The 26,391-nt window shown below is 49.0% G+C and overlaps 1 protein-coding gene across 1 annotated transcript in view; it reads right to left on the bottom strand.

Moving 5' to 3' along the window:
• Positions 1-1,534: 1,534 nt before the first annotated feature.
• The window catches only part of BCL2L11 (BCL2 like 11), a 48,713-nt gene continuing 23,856 nt past the window's right edge, over positions 1,535-26,391 (bottom strand). Inside the window, exons 5-6 of the mRNA XM_088841797.1 lie at positions 19,775-19,884; positions 1,535-5,829 (exon numbers count right to left, since the gene is read on the bottom strand). Of these exons, the coding sequence (XP_088697923.1) occupies positions 5,734-5,829; positions 19,775-19,884 (206 nt within the window). The 3' untranslated portion in view covers positions 1,535-5,733. The remainder of the gene's footprint in view (positions 5,830-19,774; positions 19,885-26,391) is intronic.

Genomic DNA, 26,391 nt, shown 5'->3' with positions numbered 1-26,391 from the left:
GGTATGGATCAAGCAGCACCAAAGACGCAGAGGCCACAGCAGGACACCAGGGAACGAGATCTCATTCCCGTTCGCCGTGATCAGGGTGAGGTGGAGTCACTATGGAAAACCCTATGACCTCTGCCAAGCCAGAACCACACACTGACCGCACAGCATTTACAGAAAGGCGAGACTGCGGAGGAAGTAAACACACACACACGCGCGCGCTGTGGAGAAAAAGGGCTGGAAAAACACAAGACTCCTGTCTTGGCAAGGAAGCAAGATTAGAAACAGGAGCCAGAACCACCACTTGGTTTGAGATAAACGTGTGTGTGTGTGTATGTATTTGTGACTCTCTGCTTCATAGGTTCGGGAGAGGAATGGGCTAGGAGTTAGGGGTTGTGTGTGTGTGTGTGCAGATGCAAACGGTCACATATAGAACGGATAAACAGAAGTTCCTACTGCACAGCACAGGCAGTCACATTCAATATCCCATGATCAACTACTGGGCTTCGCAGGTGGTGCAAGCGGTAAAGAACCCGCCTGACAATGCAGGAGACACAGCAGACTGGTTTGATCCCTGGGACGGGAAGGTCCCTGGAGAAGGGAATGGCGACCCACGCCAGTATTCTTGCCGGGGGAATCCCATGGACAGAGGAGCCTGGTGGGTTACAGTTCATAGGGTCGCAGAGTCGCACAGCATGCACATGTGATAAAACTCAATGGAAAAGAACATCAAGAAGAATGTATGTGTGTGTCTAACTGAGTCACTTTGCTATACGGCAGAAATTAGCGTTAACACTGTAAATCAACAATAGTTCAATAAAAACAAACTTTAAAAACGTACAGACACTTGCACTGCTAACGCAATTAACATGCAAAGCATGGCTGAAAACAAGGCTCACCCAGTCCTTTAACTTTCCCAGCACGTATTTCAGAGTAGAAGTGGCAAATTATGTAATTTATTTATAGGAATGCATAGGATTTTATAAACTGTATCCCCAAAGTAGACTGTAATTTCTCTCTGGCACCCCTAACACCAGATCCCACCTGCCCTGCAGCAAAGGGCTCCCCAAACTCCATGGCCCCTTTAGAAGACAGCAGCAATGAGTTCACCACAGATCCGGGCATTTGTTGATTTCTGGCTTCAAGCAGGTGCTGTATAGATAAGCTATTAAGAGTCAAACAAGATTTCCATTTTTTGAATGTTCTTCAAACTACCAAGACAGGCTGAGATGGCAGGGTATCCGCTATAATCACTAATCAATATAGTTAGACCTGTGACCTAATACTCCACAACCAGCCCAGGTGCTGAGTCATACCTGACTACGTGGGCAGAAAACGCTGCAGTTGCTCTCACCAGCCACTTCAAAACTTTAAAGAGTGGTTTGCTTTTAAGCATACTACACAGACTTGACTTCAAGCGACAATTCACAAGATCTGCACGTTGGTAATACATTCAGTGAATGATAAGGGCAGAGTGTGGGTGTGTACATATCCATGATTTCAGCTGCTTCTTCACCATTTTTTGAAATAAATCAAACAGCTCGCCAAAACTAGTTGAAAGTTTTATTTATATAAAATTCATTAAGAACATAAAAGATTGGGTTTCTTAAAAAAAAATCTGCAATTATTTACAGCAGTATTGCACAAGTAAAGTGGCAATTACCCTGTCAAAATCCATCAGTGCAAAACACAAGCCAGGGAAATTGCAATACAAATGCTACATACGCTGGGTCCTAGGGAAAAAGTTACAGACAGATCAGTGCTATTTATAAATGAGTACCTGATGAGTTCTGATACAGTAACTAGTGGTCACAGAACCTGGACGCACAAATTAAAGAGGGCTTCTAAGGTCTGAAATTCCCAAATCAAAGTAGTCAAGTTATTTAGCTGGGAGCTTGAGGGTGCTTCTTACACACGACGCCGTCTGGAGCAGGACAGGTGTCACCCCAGCTGGTTTAGCGACACGTGTGGTCGTGTCACTGCGCACGTGCGTGCAGAGACTGGACACACACAGGCACCAAGCTAAATCAGCAGGGGCGACAAAGCCATCAACACAGAACCGCCAGAAAATCTCTTTCAGGCTTTCACCTCTTTGCACCCAGGCCAGGGGGTCCAGACCCTCGCTTGAAGGCTTTGGAGAAGCAGAAGGAAGGCGTCACCCTGAAGACACAGGTGGATCAAATGCTGGGACCAAATGGTTCTGGGCTAGGGTTGGGGGTGCGGGCCTGTGGTTAGTTCCTGAAGATACAGAGTAGAGTCTGCACCTCAAAGCACAGGAAGCCACAGAGCACGGCTGGGGGGAAATCCAACTAGTCATCAATTGCCAACAAAGGTTAGTAGTGTGAGGTGGTCCAGTAGTCACTTGGGAAGCAGGGCAACTGGTCAACCCGGGCCTTCAATCTGCCTGGTCTCTGCCTTCAACAGTCTCATGGCAGCAGCTGCAGAAGTGGACATGTGCGTGCCTCTAAACACTGAGCTGTCAGGGATAAATCTTCAATGGAAAAATCTTTCCCACTGCTGATAATAAGTATTTTGTTTTGTAAGATATGGCCTGAAGTTAACAGCACGTGCTTCTATGAGAAGCTAGCTGTTCAGGAATTGAAGAGTCACTGGAAAGTTCTAGAGGAGAATCTGATAGTCTATCAGATTTCTGGTCTCTCATAATGGTGTCTAAACACAAACCTCATCATGAGGACAGCAAACCCCAAGAATTTAATCCCACTGGACTAGAAATACCAGGAACCAAAGCTGGAGGGCCACCCTGGGGAGATCATGTGGCCTGCTGTGAGCTGACCAGTCACCACCTCAAGAGTTAAAGCAATTAACAGGACAGCAGGGGGCAAAGGGGAAGGGGAGGTCAACACTTTGCAGAACTTAATAAAGACATTAAATAAGCCAGAAATAAATATACAACACTCCTACAAGTTACAGCATTATGAAACAGTAGGACACATTACATAGAAAAAGAATCTACAATATTTACAATCCTCAATTCTGAAAAAGTTTAGTAAAAACTGATTTTTTTTTTCTTTTACTCATTTAGGCTGTACATAATTTTACAAGAAAGTAAAGGACACACAATAATTGCACACAGACATTTGGCTCAGTTGATAAGTAAAATACGACTTCCTAATCTAATAAATAGTCAAAATATATACAATATTAAGGAGAAACAAGAGAAAGTTATAGTCTACTATGTACATTTTTTTTTAAACCAAGAAAAAAAAAATCATCATTTCAGATCTAGGGAGGGATCCAGATAATTGGCAAATTCGCTCATGAAGTTAATTTCATGTGTTTATTGCATTTCTGTGAAAAGTCACAGGAGACTTTCTACAAACGTCACATGAGACGAGGTGGTCAAGGCACAAAACCTGCATTAAGCTTCCAACAAGGGACCGAATTATTTTTGCTTTCTACAAAAAGTCAAAGGAAGGAAAAGTAAGACGTCAAAGGTACACCCAACCATGGGCATACCTACTGCAGGGAGGAGGCATCATGATCAACAGATACGTACAGTACAGGGATGTCTAGTCTCCTCTCAAGTCCCAGGGGCAACATCCTCCTTTTAATACTTCTACAATTCATAGACTCTCTCATTTCCTCACCAGCTGCTTCCACGGCCAGCCCGGGGGGCCTGGAGGCTCCCAAGCCCAGGGTGAGCTGGCAGGTGGGTGAGCAACGCTCGGCCCCCGGGGCACTGGTGCTGAGGGAATAAAGTGCTCCAGTCCAAGGGACTGGCCCGCAAATGCGGAGATCCTGGGGGCAGCGGCCCAGAACCAAATACATCTTTGGTGTGTGTGTGTCCAGCAGGCCCACGGCAATTCCATGGACTGCCTTAACCGCTTGCGTGGACTTGAGGATCCAGCGGATGGGTTCAAGACAAAGGGTCAAAGGACACAGGCTGAGACTCAACACAGCTCTTAAAACAACTCAAGACCCCAAGAAGCTATTTGGGGGAAAGAAAATGTTTAGAAGGAAGAACATTTGGAGTCAAATCTCTCTACCTAAGGAAAAAGTATATATGTAACATATATATATATAAAACTATAAAGATACAAAAATGAATCAACTGTTCCAACCGATAAGGAGAAAACACTGGTCCTCGATGGGCCAAAAGCAAACAGGACAGTTGTTGTTGGCACTGTTGACTTGTTTGAAACATCACGTATGTCTTTTAGAAAGCTGTTTAATCAGTTGAGGTTTCAAAAACTGTAAGAGCGATGGGGTTCACAGAATGACCTCCACCTCCCTGCCTGCAATGCTCCCTCATCTGTCTGTCTTGGGTCTCCCTAGGAGTTTAACTGCTTTTGAAAAAACCGACCAGCTCGTGAGCCTGCATTCTCCGTCTTCCTCCTGGCAGGTGTGAAGGAAGAGCACCCCCAACAGAAGTGACTGCAGGAAGGGGGCCTGACAAACCCAGCTTTCCCCGGAGATGGATGACTGACACAGACACCCACCCTGCGTCTGATGGTGTTCTCAGAGCAGAGTGCTGAGGGCAGAGTGAAGCCTTTACTTCAAAGAGCGGTCAGCCAAGTGTGAGTCCTCGAAGGCCAGAGGAGCTCTGAGCTGGATGAAGAGCCAGGATGTCCAGAAAACAGTTGCTTAAAGCCCTGCTGCAGTCTCTGCCAATTCCTACGAGGGTTCGACTGTGGCCCCCTGCAGATGAACCTGGCCACAGCGGGGCATGCTAGTCACCTGGGGCCTTAGGCCGAGAGCCCACCCTGTGCTACGGGAAAGCCGACAGCAAACCTGTTATTATGACGGCCCTGGTATTATGACCTCTACAGAACACTTCTAAACAAGTCCATCAAAGCAAGTGAAAACCGACTTCCCAGTGGGTAAGCTACCAAGAGACAGACAGACCCATGTCTGACACAGACTTGGGCTCAGACCCAACTACCTTTTACCATGAAAACAGTCACTGGACCAAATGTGTTCATCAGGGCCCTGACAGGCTGGAAGAGCATCACCAAAGGATGTAAGCAAAACACACACACACAAAGAGAGTAAAATTTTGCCACAGATGCAACTGAATTTTAAGGAGGTAAGTAGGTATTTACACAATGGGAGTGGCATGTCAATACAGGCTGACAAAGGACCTCTCTCTGCCCCTTTCACCAGCTCCATTTCATAAAAACTTTTTTGGTATTAATAATAGTGATTAAAAAAAAAAAAGGTCCAAGAGGCAATGGCAGGGAAGGGAGGGGCCATGTCATACCTCTCCCGTTTAAAAATGCTATACGGTGACCTCTAAAAATAAACTAAGGCAGCTTTATAAATGAGCTGGCTCAGTTTCCACTGCAGAGTTTATATAATCCTCTGAGAGTAGGCAAAAGGTTCTTAAAATTTTAGTACAAAAATCACTCATGAGTTGGTTAAAAAGTTTCCATTTCCTTTTTGAAAAACCTGCTCTTATCAAAGGTGGGAAAAAAAAACACATACACTGCATGTAAACACCATTCTTGCATAAAATCTTGCTCCAGAGAACCATGATTTGTACATCGTTTTTTAAAAAAAGAGAATCCCTCCCTCATTTACATTCACATCAAGCTTCCGTTGGAAATTCGGCCGCATGGTGATGAACAGACAAAGGCCAGGTCCACGTGCAGCTTGGTGTCCTCCGGGGACATGCCGGCTGGCGCTCTGCCCACCCTTCCAGCAAAGGACTGCTTCACAGCAAGGGCACTGAAGCACCGCGGTGCTGGGCTGGTCAGTCCGAAACGAGCGGAACGTGTGCCCGCGCCATCACTGCATCCTCCACACCAGGCGCACAAGGTAGCGCAAGACGCGCAAGAGAACCATTTGTGGGTGGCCCGCAGCTGCCTGGTGATGCACGAAGACCTGCAACGAGAAGACAGAAGCTGCTTACTGCCCAGCCCTGACTTGTTTCAGGCGGGGCTGGGGGTGGGGGAGGAGGATCCCCGTATTTAAGGGAACAATCAGTCCCGCTGGAACCACTGAGAAAGGCACCAGGTCACCCAAGTGCCAGTTCTTCCCAGAGCTGTCACCCCCTAAGGAGCAGGGGCACTGAGGGATGCTCTTTGTAGAATGACTGAGAGGCTGTTTGGGAGATTCAAAGAGGACCCCTGAATCTGCTTCTCCCTCTAAAAACCACATAACTCTGGGGTACTTCCCTGGTGGCCCAGTGGCTAAGGCTCTGCACTTCGAAGGCAAAGAGCAGAGGTTTGAGCCCCTATTGGGGAACTAAGACCCCGTCTGCTGTGGTCAAAACCAAAACAGCAACGACAAACAAAAACCGCATGTTCTTTCTACCGGTGACGTCACAGCCGACCAGAGCTGCTCAGACCAGGGAACGCAGCAACCACTGGAAAAGGAACCACCCAGCGCAGGGCGAGACCAAAGCAGCCGGGATGGCATGGCCAGGCCCTCCGGCCCCACGTTTTGTAAATAATGGCTGTGCAACAGCTGAGATCACCCGCAGCACCGGGCACGTGCATCACGAGGGGCTCGCTTGGCCACGGGTTACTGTGCGCTGCCGCCTGTGTGAGCTGCACTGCGAGCGCCCTGGCTGCTGCCGCCTCAGGGCCACACTGGAGTGGCATCTCATCATATGAGGGGACGTTTTGGCTACGTTATCGTTACGTTGTGGCTGCTGCGCTGGCCAGGAGAGAAGAAATGTGTCTGCGGTTCCTGAGGCTCCTCGCGTCTCCTTCCAGTCTCTGAGCTCGGGCCTTGCCTGCCCTGTGCAGACCGTGTGGACAAGACAGCTGGCGTCACGAGCAGGATGAAGAGTGACACACCCGCCACCTCCGCACAGGCGCTGAGAAATGTCACCCCAAGTTGCGGCCCCGTGAGGAGAGGCATGGGCAAAGCAAGCGGGAACTCGGTGGATGCAAGTAACTAAGTTACTGACATTCAAATATGTTTCAGGCTCCCTTAAGGGTGAGTTTCGGGGTGATCTGCCCCCAAAAGCTAAGCAAAGTGAAGCGCTAATGCGCCACCCTGCCTCTGGCGCGAGGCAGCTCTTCTGGGTGCATGCTGTCAGCCAGGCACAGCGGCCAGGGTCAGCAAACAGGTGGACTCAACCCCTGCCCCTCCAGCCCTCACCCCAGAGTGGAGGGCAGAGTGTGACGAAAAATAGAACAGGTCTATTTGCCGGTGACCCTGACAGGTTTAGGACAAGCTGAGATACTGCTCAGAAGGAAACTGCCAGGCTACTGAAAGTCTCAAGCTCCCCATGTCTTCCAGAGCACGCCCCCCTTCGGATCTAATCCGTTTTGTGGGTAAGTGCAGGGTGCAAAAGCTTCCCCGATCGGTGGCTCATTGGTAAATAACCTACCTGCCAATGCAGGAAATGCAGGTTCGATCCCTGGGTCGGGAAATTCCCCTGGAGGAGGGAATGGCAACCCACTGCAGTATCCTGGCCTGGAAAAGGCCGTGGACAGAGCAGCCTGGCGGGCTATGGTCCCTGGGGCCGCAGAGTCAGATGCGACTGGACGACAGGCAGGGTGCACACCCGGACCAGCCGAAGCTGCGGACAGGGCGGCCTGCTTCCACGGCAGGGGCCGCTCCCTGCTCAGGACTGAGCGCAGCACTCGGGCCCGCTCCCTGCTCTGCCTCAGGCTCACCATCAACCCCTTTCCTCACCTGGGGGCTGCTCTTTCGATGCAGAATCGTGGGACCACTGGCCACGGGGCAGGCTGAGGACGGGTGTCCCCTCCCAGACCTAACTGCCGCCCGCAGATGCCAGCTGCAAGCAGGTCTCCCTCCTGGCCACTGTTTACACAGCCCTCTGGGGCGTGCTGGACGGGATGGAATTGTGATAAGGCCTGAGCACTTCCCTTGCTCCTTCCAGAACCAGACTGGAGGAAATCGGCTTTATGTAAGCGATTCCTGTAGAGGCGTTCCGTAACCACAGTCTGCGATTTTTATCTGCTCGACACACAAGATTGCTTTGTTTTGATTTAACTTTCTAAATTACTTTGCTTCTTTGGGGTGAGAATAATTTAGGGGAAGGTTAATTTTAGTTGAGACTAATATTAACAGGTTGAAAGAGGCTTATTCAAAATAAAACCACGATTTACTAAAATGAAGAAAAGTGTACATGGGCTAGGCTAAGCCATTGCTTCAAGATGGGAAAGCCGTCTTAAAGCGGTCTGGCTGTCCCTGGTGGCCTTCAGGTTGACCAGAGAATGGAGTCAAGGTGACCCCATGAGGGGACCGGGTCACACAGCAGGGATGGCCCCTGCTGACCCTTGGCCAATTATATATTCCAGAAATGGAATTATCTAAGAGTTTAAACCTTCCACACACACTATGGGGACAACAGGTGCAAAGGAATTTTTTATTAACAGTTTTGCTTTTGTCTCGCATGAAAAGAATATGCGGTGGAGATGCGAAGACATGCCAGGGTGGCAGGGGAACGCAGGAAAGATTTGGCAAAAGGGACACTCAGCCCCAACCAACGAGGAGATGCTGCAAGGTCTGGATGAGCGAAGACCGGGCACACCTGGCCCCTCAGACAGCATGCGGGACAACCCAGCACATGCCATCATGCCAGGGAACAACCCATTCTGGACGCCATTCAATGGAGGAAGCCATTACTGCTGATTCCGACAGCTGTGCCAGCCCAGAAAGCCCGTGACAGCTGGCCCAGCCAGCCAAAGCTGCTGCTGGCTCAGCGTGGACAGCTCACACCTCGCAGACAGCTGGAGGATGGGCAACTCCCGTTAGGGCGGACACACTGCCCTCTGACACCTGCAGAGGGCACAGAGATCGTCGTGCCAGTGGGAGTCACCAACACACACTGTCTGCAGCGCAGTGACCGAGAGGTCTTGGACTCTGGCCTCCAGGACGATGAAAGAAAGCCGCTTCTGCTGTTTAAGGCCCGCTGCCTGTGCTCCAGCCACCCCAGCAAACTAACATACCTGTGCATGCTCAACCACGGCTCCTGAGCCTTTGCCCTTAAGTGAAAAACAGCGCTTCCTGGCTCAAGAATTGCATAATGCTGCTTTAGTCTAAACCATAAAAACACTTTAAAAAGATCTATTACAATGGTACATTTGGAGAAAAAGCATTAAAAAACTGAACACGCTCCTAGGTTCCAATCCTTTCTCAGTTTCCTCTTCCGCTCACCCACACACACACAAAGTGCAGTATGCCATCCCGCTGGGACTTTTGTCTCTGTGGTCTAGATCAGGTCCCCCTGATGGTCCTTGCTCCTCTCTGGCCGAGGGGCTCTGGCAGCCCTCACACGGGCCCGCATCACAGGGAACACCTGACTTCAAAGCCAGTCTGCACACAGTAGGTCTTGGGGGCATTCCTGAGTCACAGCCCAGCGCAGGGTACCTGTGGTGCTGCCATCAATGGGAACAGCCGCACAGAAAGCCTGGGCCCCCACCCAGAAGCCAGGCACAGGCAAGTGCAAGCTCCTGCCTTGCAGACTGAAGAGCATCCACACGTGCCAGTGAAACCAAGGCCTGCGCCAAAACAGAGTCAAGACGCGGATGGTCCTTCCCGTCCAAAGAGCAAACGTGACAACGCGCTGTCTTGCTGTGATAGAACACAGCACCGGCCACCACCAGGGTTTTAGCTCTGGGACCACCAATCACGGATCGGGGAATTTTAATTCCATCTGCAGGCCAAAATAATCATGGCCAAAGATGCTCTCTTGCCTGGGAAGCAGGCATGCAGGATGCAACAGAGGTCTGCAGACACTTCCCTGGTGATCCAGGGGCTAAGACTCTGTGCTCCCAAGGCAGGGGCCCTGGTTCGATCCCTGCTCAGGGAACTAGATCCCAAACGCCTTAACTAAAGACCCTGCCTGCTGCCACAAAGCCCGAAGACCCCACGTGCCACAACTAAGACCCCGGCACAGATAATTTTTTTTAAAGGAAATTTATTTAAAAAAAAAAAAAAGAGGGGACTCCCTAGTAGTACAGTGAACAGGAATCCGCCTGCCAACACAGGGGACACGGGGTCAATCCCTGACCTGGGGAGATCCCACATGCATAGAGCCCTGACCCTGTGGGCCACAACCACGAAGCCTATGCGCTAGAGCCTGTGAGCTGCAACCACGATGCTTGTGCTGCCAACACTGAAGCCTATGCATCCAGAGTCTGTGTCCCAACAAGAGAAGCCACTACAACGAGAAGCCCAGGCACCATTACTGGAGAATAGCCCCCACTCACCACAACTAGAAAAAGTCTGCTCAGCAACAAAACACAGCACAGATAAAAATAAATAAATACTTTTCTAAGAAAAAGTATTTTAAAATAATCTCCCAGCCTGCCCTGGAGAACTGGTCAGGCTGACCAAGGCACACCCACAGAGGGCAGCTCTTATTCCTCTTTCCTGTCCTGCAGGCAGAGAGGAGCCCAGACTCTGCAAAGTCCACAGGACACACCAGGCCTTCTGACTTCGTGCGCCCGAGCCTGGGGACTCAAAGAATCGCCCACTGTCACCGCTAAATGGAGCCACCTGGCAAAAGCCTTTTCTCCTCACGACCCGTGAGCCAGCGTGGCTCTCTTGCATCTCACAGACCGAGCCTGCAGATCAGGAAACACAGGTGACCTGACGGCTTGCCTCGAGTTCCAGCACAGCACAGGACACACTCAACAATCTGGGCTCCACAGGCAGGGCCAGACCTCACTGGGCCTGAGGACTCAGTAAGTACCACCCACAGGTTCACTCAGCATCATCACTCAAGGGGGCTTACCATCAAAACCACAGAGATACACAAAGCGCAATAAAAATAAAGGTTGAGTAAGACCGTAAACATGATTCAGTTCAGTTCAGTTCAGTCGCTCAGTCGTGTCCGACTCTCCGCGACCCCATGAATCACAGCACACCAGGCCTCCCTGTCCATCACCAACTCCCGGAGTTCACTCAAACTCATGTCCATCGAGTCGGCGATACCATCCAGCCATCTCATTCTCGGTCGTCCCCTTCTCCTCCCGCCCCCAATCCTTCCCAGCATCAGAGTCTTTTCCAGTGAGTCAACTCGTCGCATGAGGTGGCCAGAGTATTGCAGTTTCAGCTTTAGCATCAGTCCTTCCAATGAACACCCAGGATCGATCTCCCTTAGAATGGACTGGTTGGATCTCCTTGCAGTCCAAGCATGATTGAGACTAAAAAAAAGGAAAACTGAAAAGGAGAAAAAGACTTGCCCAGGGAACTAGGACTGAGATGTGGTGCCACAGAACCACAGTTACAGAGCTTTCTGGTGGTCAAGGTAACAATGGCAACGCGACACTGTTTTCGCCATCTTATCAGAACAGAGCACGACACCAAACTGCTGGAGACAGACCACAGAGCAAGGTATACCAGAACTCTGAGACTCTGAGTGATTTAACTTGTTCAGAAGCTTGCTAAAGAGAATTTCAACACGAATGCCTAAGATGTCCCAAACTTTTTTTTCCCTTAAAACACAGATTTATCTCTAAGTGGGAACATGTTACAGGAGACCGAATTCTAGACTCTTGTAATGAGAGAACCTCTGTTCCAGTTTGGGCAAATGAGGATGGAGCGTCTGCCCGGATGTACGGTGTTTGCTCTTTCAGGTGCTGAACACTGTCAAAATCACAGAGGACAGGGTGGGTAAGGGGCAGAGCGGCCCCACTGCTGGACGGAAGACCACCTCTACCCATTCATAACCCATCAGTCTAAACATTCTTTTCAACGACCAGCCAGTGAGACTGCAGGTCAGAGAGGAGCACGGCCTGTATATGACGACTCGATGTGCAGCTCGCTAAGAAGACTTGGTCTCTCTCCACTTTAAGACCAAGAACCAGAGTCAAGGGGCAACTCAGCTGGGATTCCAGCATGCGCTCCACATCCACTGCTGTTCTCAGGCGTCAGACCGGTGCTGCCCCAAGGCCAAATTCACTTTCTATTTGTCACCAAGGCAACAAGGGCATCTGCACAGCCAGTGCCTAACAAGCTTTGTTGTCAACACAGCTGTGGAAAGAGCGCCAGGGGATCCCCTTGGCCGGATGTGGTGCCCCCCCAACCTCCCAGCACTGCACCCAACAATTTCCCACAGCACTGCACCCAACTCCCACTAGGGTGGCAAGGGATGCCCAAACGTCACAGCAAGACCGTATCGTCATGAATCCCACCTTCTGACTGTCAATACATCACTTCAAAGCATCTGTAACAGTGGCAAATAGCCACTTCCCTCACTGACCCGTCATGCACCAGACTTTCTTAGCCCAGTATCACCCCTAGAAATAGAAAACTTGTTGGTTTCCAGGCTGCATACTGGCTAAATGAAGAACCCTGGCCCATGACCTTCAAGGGGTATTGCTGTGCCAACCACAAAGAAACCAGAGATGGCATTGACCACTTCAGCACAAGACACCACTTGATGAAATATTCGATTCAGAGCAAGCACCCGTGGTTGTGAAAGGCCCAGGCTCCAAAAAATGCTAATGAGACATAAACACTTTAACCACAGCTCAAACCCCTCTGCTTTGGCTCAGCCGGGAGAAGTCGAGCGGAGGACGACGTGATAGGCTGATTATTTCTGTACGTCTGCAGGAGGGTTGAGCCTCCAGTGCATCACCATTTCCTCCTCGAGAGATTAAAAAAACCCAGTAAGCCCTCTCTGAAGTCCCCCTCCAGGCACCTGCATCTCCAAATGGTTATGTGTTGACGGCCTCCAGTCCCTCAAGGGCCAGGCAACCATGCAGGTGTGCCCACCTGCCACAGCATGACGGCGGCCTCACGTGTGATGTGAGCAAGCCATATCCAGCTTGGTGTCCACCCAGGCATTCACCCACACACCAGCGCCTCAACTCTGGCTCACAGCTGTGTGACCCAGATAAGACACAGCACGTCCGGGGTCCCCCCAGCCAGGTCCACCCCCCACTCTCCCCGCAACATTTCCTTTAACAAACTGGGTACTTATCAGACAGGTGAACAAAGTTACTAGCCTCTCACCTTCTATAACGATCAATGGAGAAAAGTCAATTACAGTTCAGAGTGAGAGAAAACAGCCCTGGTGGAAGGCAGCTTTTTCTAGATCCATCTCTCCATGCTTTAGATTTAACTGTCACTATACATCCCAAATATGGGGCTCCTGAAGGGGAAGGGATGGAGTCAGGGATCAAGGGCCCTGCACTTACCCATGAACTGTTTCTTCCTACGAGGCGACACTTCATCCTCCACAAGAAAGCCCTGTCCAGAAAACCTGCGATCCACAGCTGCCGTCTTGATGGAGACGATCTGGGCCCCATGCTCGAGGAGAAGGCATGTGTGCAAGGCTCTAACATCCACACCTGCCTCATTCAGCTCCAAGGAAGACACTCGCCAAGCCCGAAGACCGTGCCACACATAAATGGTAGACGGACCTCAACTCAAGTATCCCAGTCACAGCTGTTTTTACTACAGAAACTGTCACTCTATCAATGTGCGAGTCGAGTGAGAAGCACCATCTCGTGAGACATCATGGGTCTCATTTCAATGTTTAAGATGCAGATTTTTCATTATTCTTTGTTTGGATAGTAACATACAGTATTTTGACTCCAACACTCGATTGACAAAGGCCTCAAAAGAGGACCGTCTGAGAACATGCATCTCTGAGTGCACGAGTGGTTTACACTATTACCAAACAAGCTGCAATTCTGACCCCTCCCTGTCCACTGTCCACAGAAGATAGGAGAATATCACTTCTAAAAACAAGGATCGAACATCAGGTTCATGTATCTTACAGGTGACCTTTGAACTCTGCAGGTCCACTTAAACACGGATTTGTTTCAATATGGTACCTGTTTTTCATTTTGTTGATCTTTCAATTAGCTAATTGTGGGGGAAAGTTTGTGTTCAATTAGAAATCATGCTATGTGGAATCAGTTGAGTCCTGATGCCATCCAAATTGCTTCGGCTTCCTGCCCTTGGGTGAGTCATTTACCAATTCCTCTTGAGGCAGAGGCAGAGAAGGTAGCGATGGATTTCTGTCTGCATGGAGGGTCGTGCCCCAAGCCCCTCCGATGTTCAAGGGTCAACTAACATGAAAATGCTAATGTGTTGACACCAGTTTTCCTGTTGCTCCTCTCAAAACCAGCCTGTAAGCACCCTTTTCTTCTCTACTTCGTCTAGTTCAGGGACACACTTTTCCTCCATATAGTTCAGTCAATTCATGCCTGCACACGCCCAGGACCAAAAGCAGGAGGCAGACAGCCCGAACAAAAGAGACACTGTTTCTTGAGATCAGACAACGGAAGGGTCTCCATCCAAGTCTGGCCCATCTAGAGAGCCTGTCCGATGGGCCTCAGGTGTAGCTGTCCACTGCAGGCCCCTACCAGGGTAGGGTATCCCCAGGTCACAGCAAACCAAGTGCAGAGTGACTTAGGCTGGGCAACCTGAAGCCTAGGAAAGAGGCGAACGTCCCAGTCGGGTGCTGGGAAGGGCAGGCACGCAGCTTAGAGAATGGGGGGGCCTAGTCACTCCAGGAGCACATGTTTTTACATTCTGAAGGGTCTAACACCCCCATCACAGCCTTGGACTACAACCCCAGCCAAGCCTGAGAATCCCACCCAAGTGGACACCATTCTTGAGAACTGGCTGTGAGCACAAAGCATCTCATGCCTGCAAGGGGCCAGAGTCCATGCTTGCTGACACTCCCTCCAGCAGATGATCCTGGGCTTGCACTCACGCAATTTCTGAATTGTGGACGAAGCCAGAGGCAATCAAGAACAACAGGAAAGCGGGTGGCCTGAGTGGAGGCCCCCACCCACAGGGAAGAGGCAGCGGTGAGCAGGGCTACTGAAGCACACAGAGATGCTGCTGCCCCCAGGCTTCCTGCCAGCTCCTCGCCCTCTTCAGAAAGCCCGAGAGATGTGGCTTCCCTGCAGGTCCGCTGACAGCCCTGGCTGCCCAGTGTTCCAAAAGAGCCCTCTCCTCCTCCTCAGGGTCCCAGAGAGAAGGACACGGGGCGCCGCGAAGCCAGGACACTGTGTGGCTGCAGGTCATCCACCAGCAAATCCCAAAGGACTCCCAGAGCTCTATCGCCTCGTCCGCCCCTTAGGTTCTGTCCCACTACAAGTCTGCATAGGACTGGGGTGCCGGGGCACTACAGTGCCTAATTATGGCATGGAGACACACCAGAGGCTGCCACTAGCCAATTAGAGCATCAAATTAAAGTGAGCATGCTCAGTCACTTTAGCCATGCCCAACTCTGTGCGACCCCATGGACTGTAGCCCACCAGGCTCCTCTATGAGAATTCTTCAGGCAAGAATACTGGAGTGGGTTGCCTTGCCCTTCTCCAGGGGATCTTCCACCCAGGGATGGAACCTGCATCTCCTACACTGGTAGGCGGATTCTTTACCCACTTAGCCACCTGGGAAGCCTGAAAGAGACGTGTAATAACCTGTTGAACTGATCAGGGACCCACGAACTTATTTTGATAAATGAAGTAAACACAGGGGAACTACACCCATGAAATAACCACACTTTCCTTCCATCCTAAATGGGAAAGTACTGATTTGTCATGGAGGACACCACCTCTGACCAGGGGCTCCAGAATGAGACGGATGGACACCTGTGCCTCCTGATACAATGCGCGCGCGAGGACGCGACGTCACGCTGCTGGGACAACTGGCAAGGTCTGCATGCAGCCCACGGATGACACAGCTCCGCCATGCTATTCCCTTCCCCACCGTGCTCGCTACACTGCAGTTACTGGTTACATAAGAGAAATACGCTTATTCACAGGAAGGACATGCTGATGAATTTAAGAATAAAGGAGTATCGTGCCTGCAACTTCTCCAATATTTCAGAAAATAGCCTGCACACAGGTAGGTGTGAGCAAAGTGAAAGCCACTCAGTTGTGTCTGACTCTTTGTGACCCCCTGGACTGTAGCCCGCCAGGCTCCTCTGTCCATGGGATTCTCCAGGCAAGAATACAGGAGTGGGTAGCCATTCCCTTCTCCAGGGGATCTTTCCAACCCAGAGACTGAACCTGCGTCTCCTGCACTGCAGGCAGATTCTTCACCACCTGAGCCACCAGGGAAGCCCAAGGTATAAGGGAGGAGGATGTTAAAACACATGTGGCAGAGTTAGCAGCAGGGACTTGGATGGCAGATGCAAGAGGGGTCTCTGTATCATTTTGCAACTTTGGTGTAAAACTCTGCAATTATTTCAAAACCCAAAGTTACAAAAACACACCTCTCATGGAGCAGTAAAGCTCCCATCAGGTAGAGTGCGGGTCACCCTGCTCGGGCAGGGGGTTTGCGGAGATGACACTGAGTCCCCAAAAGAGCAGGGGACGTGCACCTGGGCTCTGAGCTCACCTGGGCCTCCCTCACCTCCTGTTTCAGGGACTAGCCTCCACAGCTTTGACCCACAGGCCACCCCCTGCCCTCAAGGGCACTGACCACATGACAGTTTCCTCTGGGGCTCTAACTGCGAAACGGGAACACAGCCTGCCAGCCTTTGCAAGGCTCGTGGCAACAAAAGACCAACACTTCACAGAAGGTACTGTAGCCATATTAAGTAGCTAAGGACACCAAATATTTAAAAGGCCATGACCCACCATAAAGCAGCGAAGCGGCAACAGACTCAGCCCGCCAAGAAGTGACACTTCCCGGAGACAGACAGTGCCTAACTTGAAAGCAAAATGCCTCCCATTTCCTGCTCAGATGTCCACCCCCAGCCGCCCCCCACCCCCCCACCCCCGTATTCAACAATGGCCCATCAGTGTGACCGTTCGGAATCTGACAAGTTTGAAGACTGGCGACTGCAGCCCTGGGGTCACTGGGTCACCACTCCAAGTTTCAGTCTGCCACTTTGAACTGGCTATTTATAAGATCTGGAGAATATGCTTCATTTTAGAAAAAAGTTATAGTCCATCCCCTACTCTTCCCCCAATATTCCAGCCTTCATAGAAACCTAGTCTTTTAAATGATTAGTGACTGCATTTTTGCATTGGTTCTTTTTTAAAAAAAAAGAGAAGCCAAGTAAGGTTTACAATTACAAAATATTGCAGGATATCACAATGAAACTAACTTCTAATTATTTTACCCAAAACACTGAGAATCTCATCTGAAAAAAGACAAAACATGAACACCATCTACATCAAACCGTGCAGTAACACTGGTTGGGGGAGATGGAGCGGGAAGTCAAGAAGTGTTAGAGGCTGTTTCACTTCTTCAATGGAGAGGCAGGTAATGACACAACCAGACAGCCTGCGTCTCCTTTGCACATGATCAGGACTGGCCACCACCTCGACCGCCTACATATGGGGATGGCTGTGCTCCAATCCCACCATGTTAGCCCTTCTCACCACTGACCACTCAGGGCCACCATGGAGATGCATCAACTAGACTCATCTGGGAAGGCTCAGGGAAACCTTTGTAGAGTCACTGATATTTCGTAAGGGCTCAGACGGTAAAGAATCCACCTGCAATGCAGGAGACCTGGGTTCAATCCCAAGACTGGGAAGATACCCTGGAGAAGGGAATGGCAATCGACTCCATGTAAGTTTAAAGAGAAACTTTGGCAAAATCTCCTTAAACCCACCTGGCTCTGTGGTCAAAGGCTCTCAGTCAGCTCCCAAGAGGATGGAGTTGACGACTGCTCTCCGTGTCCTGAGCTCCCGGGCTCTGAAGGCACCAGCGCCTAACAGCCTTACCTCTCCCAGGGAGCCCCACCCAAGCTAGACCTGGAGCCCCAATCCACTGCCCCTGAAAGATGGGGGGAGGCAGGGCCAGTGTGCTGCTCAGTCACAGCCTTGCTCACCCTGTTTGGCTGCCTCGGCCACTGGGAGTCACCTCCTCCTGTTGGATCTGTGACACGCGCCCAAATCACAGTGGATGCATTGAGCCTACCCCCTGGGAGGGACACATGTCCTTCCCCCCTCAGCACCAGAATCGACATCCCAGATACCCTGGGGCCCTGCTTCTGATCACTCTCCTAGTCCAGCAGGAAAGCCAAGTCCACACACACACAGACAGTAACCCCAAAATCCCACCAAAGAATCCAAGGCAGAGAACTGGGGGAACACTAACTTCTGTGGCCAGTTACACAACAGCCCACCTTGCCGAGAGGAGTGCCACTGCAGATCTAGGCTGAGAGGGGGTTATGTTCTGTGAACGGGTTCCCATCAGGTTGCAGGGCATTCTGCCAGCTAGACACAGCATCATAAGGAATTCTGAAGCCCGTTCATCAATGTGACATCTTCCATCTAATGACAGGCTCATACAGTAGCACGTTTCCCATCAAACACACATATACACACCCAACAGAAGGTATGAAGAGGAGCCAGTAAGAGTATCCTGAAAGTCCTTAACTCCTTGATGGAGATTCTATACTGGAGAAGTAAAAAACTTGTAACTGGAAAACATCTCCATGTATGTTTACAAAAGCTTAGAAAGCATCATATATAACAGGAAAATAAGAAAGATTGAAAGCAATTTTACAGGGACCATCCATTTACTTAGCAACAACTAGCTACAAAAAAGACTAACATTTAAATCAGGACAAAACATTGGGGTGTCCAAAGCATAAATTCCCTCCAGGAGAAACAAGAAAAGAATCTTTAAAAGGGGTTTATATGAAGCCATAATGTCTGGAAAAAGGGAATCAGATGAGAAGTAACCCAGAAAGAATGGTATTAAACTTTATTTTGTAGAAAGTAAGTGCTTCCTCTTAGACAAATCAACACAAACACCGTCATACACGGGAAACAGAAAACACGTGCTGTCACTGTTTAGTAGCTCAGTCGTGTCCTAGTCTCTGTGACCCCACGGACTGTAGTCCACCAGGCTCCTCCGTCCATCAGAATTTTCCGGCAAGAGTACCGGAGTGGGTTGCCATTCCCTTCTCCAACCCGGGTCTCCTGCGTGTTCATTGCCACTGAGCCACTAGGAAGTCCAGAAAAAAGGTAAGCAAGCTGAGATGACATTCCCCCATGTGCGTGCTGGTGGACCCCTACAAGAAGCCACACATGCTCCGAGGAGCCTAACTCCCTGAGCCAAAGCCTACACAGTGTAACACATCTTCCACGGGAACAAGGTGTCCAAAATGGTAACATACTTTGCCACTGAGCAAAACAAATAAAACACACAGTGTCTGCAGCCCAAGATCTAAGGCTGATTTTTTTTTTTTCTTTTAAACCAACAGCACACCTCAAAAAATTCCAGTGCAATCAATTTGAGGGATAAAAAATTTATACCCCAAATTATAGGCTAAAGTATTGGCCTCTTACTACATTTCAATAAATGGAACACTGAGAAGAGCAGCGGGGACTGGGAGGACAGAAAGGCACTCCTGCTCTGACTCACTGCCGGGCAAATCGCAGGGGAGACTTTCACCTTTTTTCCCTTGACCTTCCTGACTGCATCCCACAGCATGTGGGATCTCGGTTCCCTGAGCAGGGATTGAACCTGCACCCGCTGCATGGAAGCACTGAGACTCAACCATGGAACCGTCAGGAGAGTCCAAGACTCTTACTTTAAAGCTGGCATCATTCCCTTTGGCTGCATAAAGATGGAAATTTAAAATTTTCTTTACCTCTGACCCAAACTGCTTCAATGGAAGACAGAAACACCCGCTCTGGCTTGAAGACTACATTAATATTTTTGTGGAAGTATTTCAAATATATAAATACTCCCTTTTCTTCAAGCATGGATGGTTTAAGGTTTGTGCTCCTACAATCCCCCTTGGCTCATACTGTATTCTGTCTAATTGCTACTACTTCAGCTCACCCATAAAAGAAATGGAAAATGGGAATGGAGAAAGAAGTGTAGGTCACACCTAGGTAATACTGCTCATTTCCAGAATAAGCACAGAATCAAAAAAGGAGGTAAAGAAAACATCATTTACCCTTCTTGGGTAATATGCATTAAACTCGTCTCCGATACGCCGTAGCTCCTGGGCGATCCATATCTCTGGGCGTGTATCTGCAGGTACAGCCTGAGACTGCCTCATGGAAGCTGCATGAAAAGAGACAGAACAAAAATCACATTGTTTTCCATGGGTCACTCAGTAAGTCCCGAGGCCAGTTTCCAGCAGTCAGCCCATCTTACACATGGGATGTTCCCAGATGTCAAGAGCCACAATCACACATTCAAGATTACAGTGCCAGGCTCTGCTATGTAACTCTGGTTCACGAATAAGGGATACTGGAGATTCAGAAATGCCAAATTTAAATACACCACAGCCGATGAATTACACACCTCTATTTCGTGAAGGCAAAGACGGGCAGAAGAGGTACAATCGATACTGCCCAGCAAACACCCTCGACACATGCTGCAGCCGCTGTTTAGTCACTAAGCCGTGTGTGACTCTTTGAGACCCCATGGACTGCAGCCCACCAGGCTCCTCTGTCCATGGGATTTCTCTGCCAAGCCCTTCCCCAGGGGAATCTTCCTGACCCAGAAACTGCACCTATGTCTCTGCGTTGGCAGATGGATTCTTTACCAGCTGAGAAGCCACTTGCCCTTGAGACATAAAAGAACGTAAGTTAGGCTGTCCAGACAGCAACTGTATTCTGATCATAAGGTAAGGTGAAATTCCTAGGAAAATGTCAAAACGACAGAGGAATATGAGAGGAGATGGCTGTCCTACTCAAAGTGAAGTCAGAAAAACCTGAGAAATGAACAAGTTGGTTTCCACGGGAGGAGGCAAAACACAGCCAGTCCGCACCAGCACTACCACGGGGCCGAGTGAAAGCATAATTGCATGTTTTGTCTTGATATTAATGCAGTTAACAAAGATGGCCTCAAGTGTGCAAACACCACATGGGGAGAGCAAACGCTCTGGGGGTAAGAGCAAAAGCCCTTCTGGAAGGAGAAAGAGGAGGGAGGTCCGCCCTTTCATTAAGCTGTCATTCCCGAACACACCCAGTACACTCAGCTGCCAGCTAATGAGCCCACTGCAAAGCCAAAATATGGAGCACAAAGAAACGTGATTTGTCCAGAGATCCCCACGAGCATCAGGGAGATGGTATCCTCCAAGGGTCACGAGGAAAAGCACTGGCTACACTCAGAGGAGTACAGTTGGGTGGCACAGGTCACAGGCAAAGAGAGGAGATTCTTGGATTTCAACTGCTCTTCGCATGCGGCTTATGCTAACTTCCTGTTAAAAAGAACATGCTGCACTGGCAATTAAGACACACATGCTCCACTTTAACCACAGGGAAATATTTAAGCACCTATGATAATCAGATTCTGCCATAACATGAATACAGCTTCCTGTTTTGTGTTTTCATTAAAAAATTTTTTTCTCTTGTATGCCGTATCTAGAGTTCTATTTATCGTTACAAATAAAAGTGGTGTGGGTTCTTAGCTCTGTAAGATCACTTAAAAGTAAACTTTTTTGAGTTTTTACCATGTCTTCCTAATCTCTTGCCCCAACTTCTCTGCCCCCAGCCCTCACCCGAGGGAAACGGACGACCCCACAAAGGCTGAAAGCAGCAGGGCGCCGTGTCCACATGCCTGTGCACACGCACACACATGGGGGCTCTGAAAAAGAACACCTGCGGGCCTGCTCCAGAATCACCCATGCGGGGATGAGCCAGAGCGGAGATCCCCAAGGACCCCGCAGAAAGAATACAAACAGTGATGTCAGGGAAGCTTTTGGGATAAGCCAGGCACGTCCCCTGAATACCTCTCCCACCACACAGAAAACTGCCTGCCTATACCTTCATTACACAAACAGTTCTATCGTTACTCTGTATAAGCCTATTACATTTTAAATGGCTAAACTGGCAGAAAACAGTTTCAGTTTAGACGTGATGCCAGATGGCAGGCCATAGTTCACTGCCATCTCCTGGGTGTGCAGCTCTTTAAGGATTTTGTCTATCAGAGGGACCAAACCATTACTGTCTTTTTATATTATCAGTGATCATGAGCCTTTCCCCTGAGCTTAGAAGCTGCTGTTACCAAGTTAACTGACCCTGGAGGGAAAGGAAAGCCTCTTTTCCGTAAATGTCCACTGTGAATCTGTACCTGTGGGACTATCTCAGGGAGGCACTGATACGCCTGTGCAAAGCAGCACCCAGGATGCCACATGGCTGCTCAGAGCCAGGCACCACCCACCTCACCCGGGTTCCAGAGCCCCACTCATTTCTTATTATACTGGGCTCTCTCTGAGAGGGTAAATCTGCCTCCAATCCTAGAGTCAGAAATGAAGACAGTGCCAATTATCCAGAGAATCTGTGAAAACTAGATTGCGCGTTTTCCAAACATGAGAGACTGGTTAAAAAAAACTGCTGGCAAGTTACCCAAAGTTTAGTAAATTAAGACACTCACTAATTTACCCAACAAATATGAATACCCATGAGCTAGACACTACTCCGGAGATGGTCTGGGTACAGCAACCAGAGAAGACCCAGCCCTGTTCCCATGAGCTTACATTCCTGTGGATTATAAGCTAAATTTCAACTAAATGCTAAACTTCTTCTGGACAACAATATTCCTACTTTATATCCTTATAACACAAAATAGATGTTTTTGCTCCTTGGGAAAAACGCTATGACAAAACTATACAGTATATTAAAAAGCAGAGACATCACTTTGTCAACAAAGGTCTGTGTAATTAAAGCTCTGGTTTTTCCAGTAGCTACATATGGTTGTAGATGAGTGCCAAAGAATTGATGCTTTTGAATTACGGTGCTGGAGAAGACTCTTGAGTGTCCCCTAGACAGCAAGGAGATCAAACCAGTCAATACTAAAAGAAATCAACCCTGAATATTCACTGGAAGGACTGTTGCTGAAGCTCCCACACCTGATGCGAAGAGCCAACTCACTGGGAAAATACCTCATGCTGGGGAAGACGGAAGGCAGGAGAAGAAGGGGATGACAGAGGATGAGATGGTTGGATGGCATCACCGACTCAATGGACATGAGTTTGAGCAACTCCAGAAGATGGTGAAGGACAGGGAAGCCTGGCGTGGGGTCACAAAGTCAGAAACAACTGAGCAGCTGAACAACAAAAAACAGAGGAAGGTCTCTTGGTAAATTTCCCCTACGCAGTAGATGAAATCTATTGAATTCTACCAATATTTAAAACCCTCACTGACGTGTGTGGTTAACAAGGTTCTATCTGACTCATGTGAGGTCTGGCAGCTAGAAGCACCATGGGAGCCTGTCCAGTATCAAAATGAGCACCCAGTGACTGCATCAACCCAGCACCTGGAACTTCGGGGACTATATGCGACTTACTCATCTTAGAGATAAACGTCTTGTTATTTATTGGGTAAGGAAATAAGCAGATGTTTCTTCTACAGAAAGAAGAGTTCTGTAATGAACTGTTAGTGTCAATAAACACACAGAAACATATCCACTAGGTCTGGCCGGGAGATTCAGGTGGGTTGTGTCTGTGGGTGGCCCCTGAGGCCACATTCTTACATGAGCTTCTGAACAGACTGTCCACAAACCAGGCCTTGACAAACACTGAGCAGAAGGGGAAGAGGCCAGGGGTCAGTCCCGGGGCCCAGAGCTGCGTCTGCAGAGAACACTCAGGAGATGGAAGTTCTTATTAACCTCAGATAATGGCCAGGTTAGACTAGGCTTGCTACTGCTACTGCTACTGCTAAGTCACTTCAGTCGTGTCCGACTCTCTGTGACCCCATAGACGGAAGCCCACCAGGCTCCCCCGTCCCTGGGATTCTCCAGGCAAGAACACTGGAGTGGGTTGCCATTTCCTTCTCCAATGTGTGAAAGTGAAAGTGAAGTCGCTCAGTCGTGTCCGACCCTTAGCGACCCCACGGACTGCAGCCTACCAGGCTCCTCCATCCATGGGATTTTTTAGGCAAGAGTACTGGAGTGGCTTGCCATTGCCTTCTCCGAGACTAGGCTTAGCACCTACTAACTGATAATAAAAGATCAGTAAGAGAGCTAGCCACTGTTCTTCTTGTTCTTTAGCTGCTCAGTTGTGTCCAACTCTTTGTGACCCCATGGACCCCACCGGCTCCCCTTTCCATGGGAGGAGCAACTCTTTGTCCAACTCTTTGTGATCCCAGGGACCCCCTGGACCCCACCGGCTCCCCTTTCCATGGGAGGAGCAAGAATACTGAAGTAGGTTGCCATTTCCTTCTCTTACGGGACCTTCCCAACCCAGGGATCAAACCCACATTTCCTGCATTGATGGACGGATTCTTTACCACTGACCCAGCAGGGAAGTCCAGCCACTGTTCTTAGGTGTATTTTTTTTTTTTTAAGTTTCTATAGAACAGTGACATACAGTATAAATTAACTTTTACAAAGGAGACTGATCTGTCCGGGCTACTCTATCACCATTCGGGGCAGTTTTTTTGAGAAGTAAATAGTTTTCTCATTGCTTGAATTTATAAACCTAAAATGTTTAATGACCAACATGCATCCTACAATAAAGACTAGCCAATGTGTATACAGAGTATTGGTTTTCAAGTAAGATTGTAAGGCAAAATTCTATTTTAATTATTTTCAGAAGCATCCTATTCCTATATTTTAAAAAGGTAGTGTTAATCTGTAATACAATGGACTTTTTCCACCTAAGTTTCTAAGATTATTTCTTAAGTGACCAAACATCTCCTTTCTGGGGGAGGCCGGGGGAGCCTTTCCTTACCTTCACCACTAGTTTAATGTCCGTGTGTCTGCCTTAAGTGGTCTCATGCCACTTGAGAACCTAGCAAGACAAACAGTGGGGTCTGGCTGACCTGAGAATTAGCTATCAGTCCCAGGGCAGCACTGGCTGGAGCCAGAACACAGCTTTTTTATTTCCTTTATCATCAGTTTGTGGAATTCTTCGCATTGACCACTGCTATGAGGAAGGGATCCACGGCTCTGTTTTCTGAAGGTGAACCTGGAGCTGATGGCATTAAAGGGCAGAGGATACTTAAAAAACAAACAAACAAACAAAACCCCCTCACTCCTACAATCCTTTCTAGATACTTTATCTGATGCTCCCATATACTCCACTTATCAAACAGACAACTTACAGTAACATCTCCACATGAAGGAGAAACAGCATTATGCTGTCTGCAACGTGCTTAACAGCCATAAACGTTACCTGGGCTTTCCTGGGGGCTCAGCTGGTAAAAAATCCGCCTGCATTTAAGGAGACCTGGGTTCTATCCCTGGGTTGGGAAGATCCTCTGGAGAAGGGAAAGGCTACCAACTCCAGTATTCTGGCCTGGAGAATTCCATGGACTGTATATAGTCCATGGGGTCGCAAAGAGTCAGACAAGACTGAGCGACGTTCCTTTTCACTAGCAATGAGATGGGTCTCTACTGGAAACAAAAGCTCTTATTACTACGTAAAAAGATCACATTTTTACGTAAGGCAACTTTACATACACATAAAAACTTCTTCAAAGGGGAAATAATAGTGATGAGGTGTATTTTCAGCCACAGAAAATGCAACTTCAGCATTTAAGAAAGCATTTCATACATAAAGGTGGGAACAGAAACAGGAGAGGGAGGGAAGACAAGAAAGCACAACCAAACAGGAACGGCTCTTAATGTAAAACTTGTTCTGTGGCTTGGTCATGTCCGACTCTGTGCGACCCCCTGGACTGCAGCCCGCCAGGCTCCTCTGTCCGTAGGATTCTCCAGGCAAGAACACTGGAGTGGGTTGCCATTTCCTTCTCCAGAGGATCTTCCCGACCCAGGCACAGTGCCTGCATTGGCAGGTGGATTCTTCACCCATGGAGCCACCAGGGAAGCCCAATGTAGAGCTACTACTGTTCAAAAGCTGCAGCCAGAAGTCCACACAAGGGCAGCTCTGATCCCACAGCGCCTTCCTGAGCCTGGGAACTTGCTGGGAGCCCAGATTTCTAACCAAAGCCACTCATCAAAATTTATAACGCAGGACTTCCCTGCTGGTCCAGCGGTTCAGAATCCGCCGGCCGGTGCAGGGGACATGAGTTCAACCCCTGGTCCAGGAACGAGGATCCCACATGCTACAGGGCAACGACTGATGCCAGGCATCACAACTACTGAGCCCCACCCTAGAGCCCGTGCCCTGCAGAAGCACCGCACTAAGCCTGTGCACTCCACAACCAGAAACAGCCCGCACACAGCGATGGAGACCCGGCTCAGCACCCACCACGACAGCTTAGAATGCAGCCATGTCAGAGGCAGGGCATTCCAGCAAAAGTGAGACACGCTCATTAAATTCTCATCAAACTTCTTGCAAACCATTTTATGAAATCTAGCACTTACCGGTAACCTGATTTCCTATAAAAAAAAAAAAAAAAACAACAAACCCACAAGGTGTATGATTAATCTATTTTTCTCTACCAGTGTAGGGGTAGGTAGAAAGGAGGACCTTTTTCAACACCAAAGAACTCTCGAGTTACTGAAAGATGTGCGATGTTTGATTAACAGACTGCTGTGGTTCAGCTACAGAACTAGTTTCCAGCCCAGAGGGTAATTCCAAATCTTAAAAGTTCAGCAATTGAAAAAAAAATTAATATCGTGGTTGTGGCTGATAGTGAAATCAGGCTGAGGCTTTCG

The sequence above is a fragment of the Moschus berezovskii genome, chromosome 11 (genome assembly GCF_049115385.1).
Source record: "Moschus berezovskii isolate FMDL1 chromosome 11, NW_MosBer_1.0, whole genome shotgun sequence".
Lineage (NCBI taxonomy): Eukaryota > Metazoa > Chordata > Mammalia > Artiodactyla > Moschidae > Moschus > Moschus berezovskii.
This window is presented reverse-complemented; position numbering and strand designations above follow the sequence as displayed.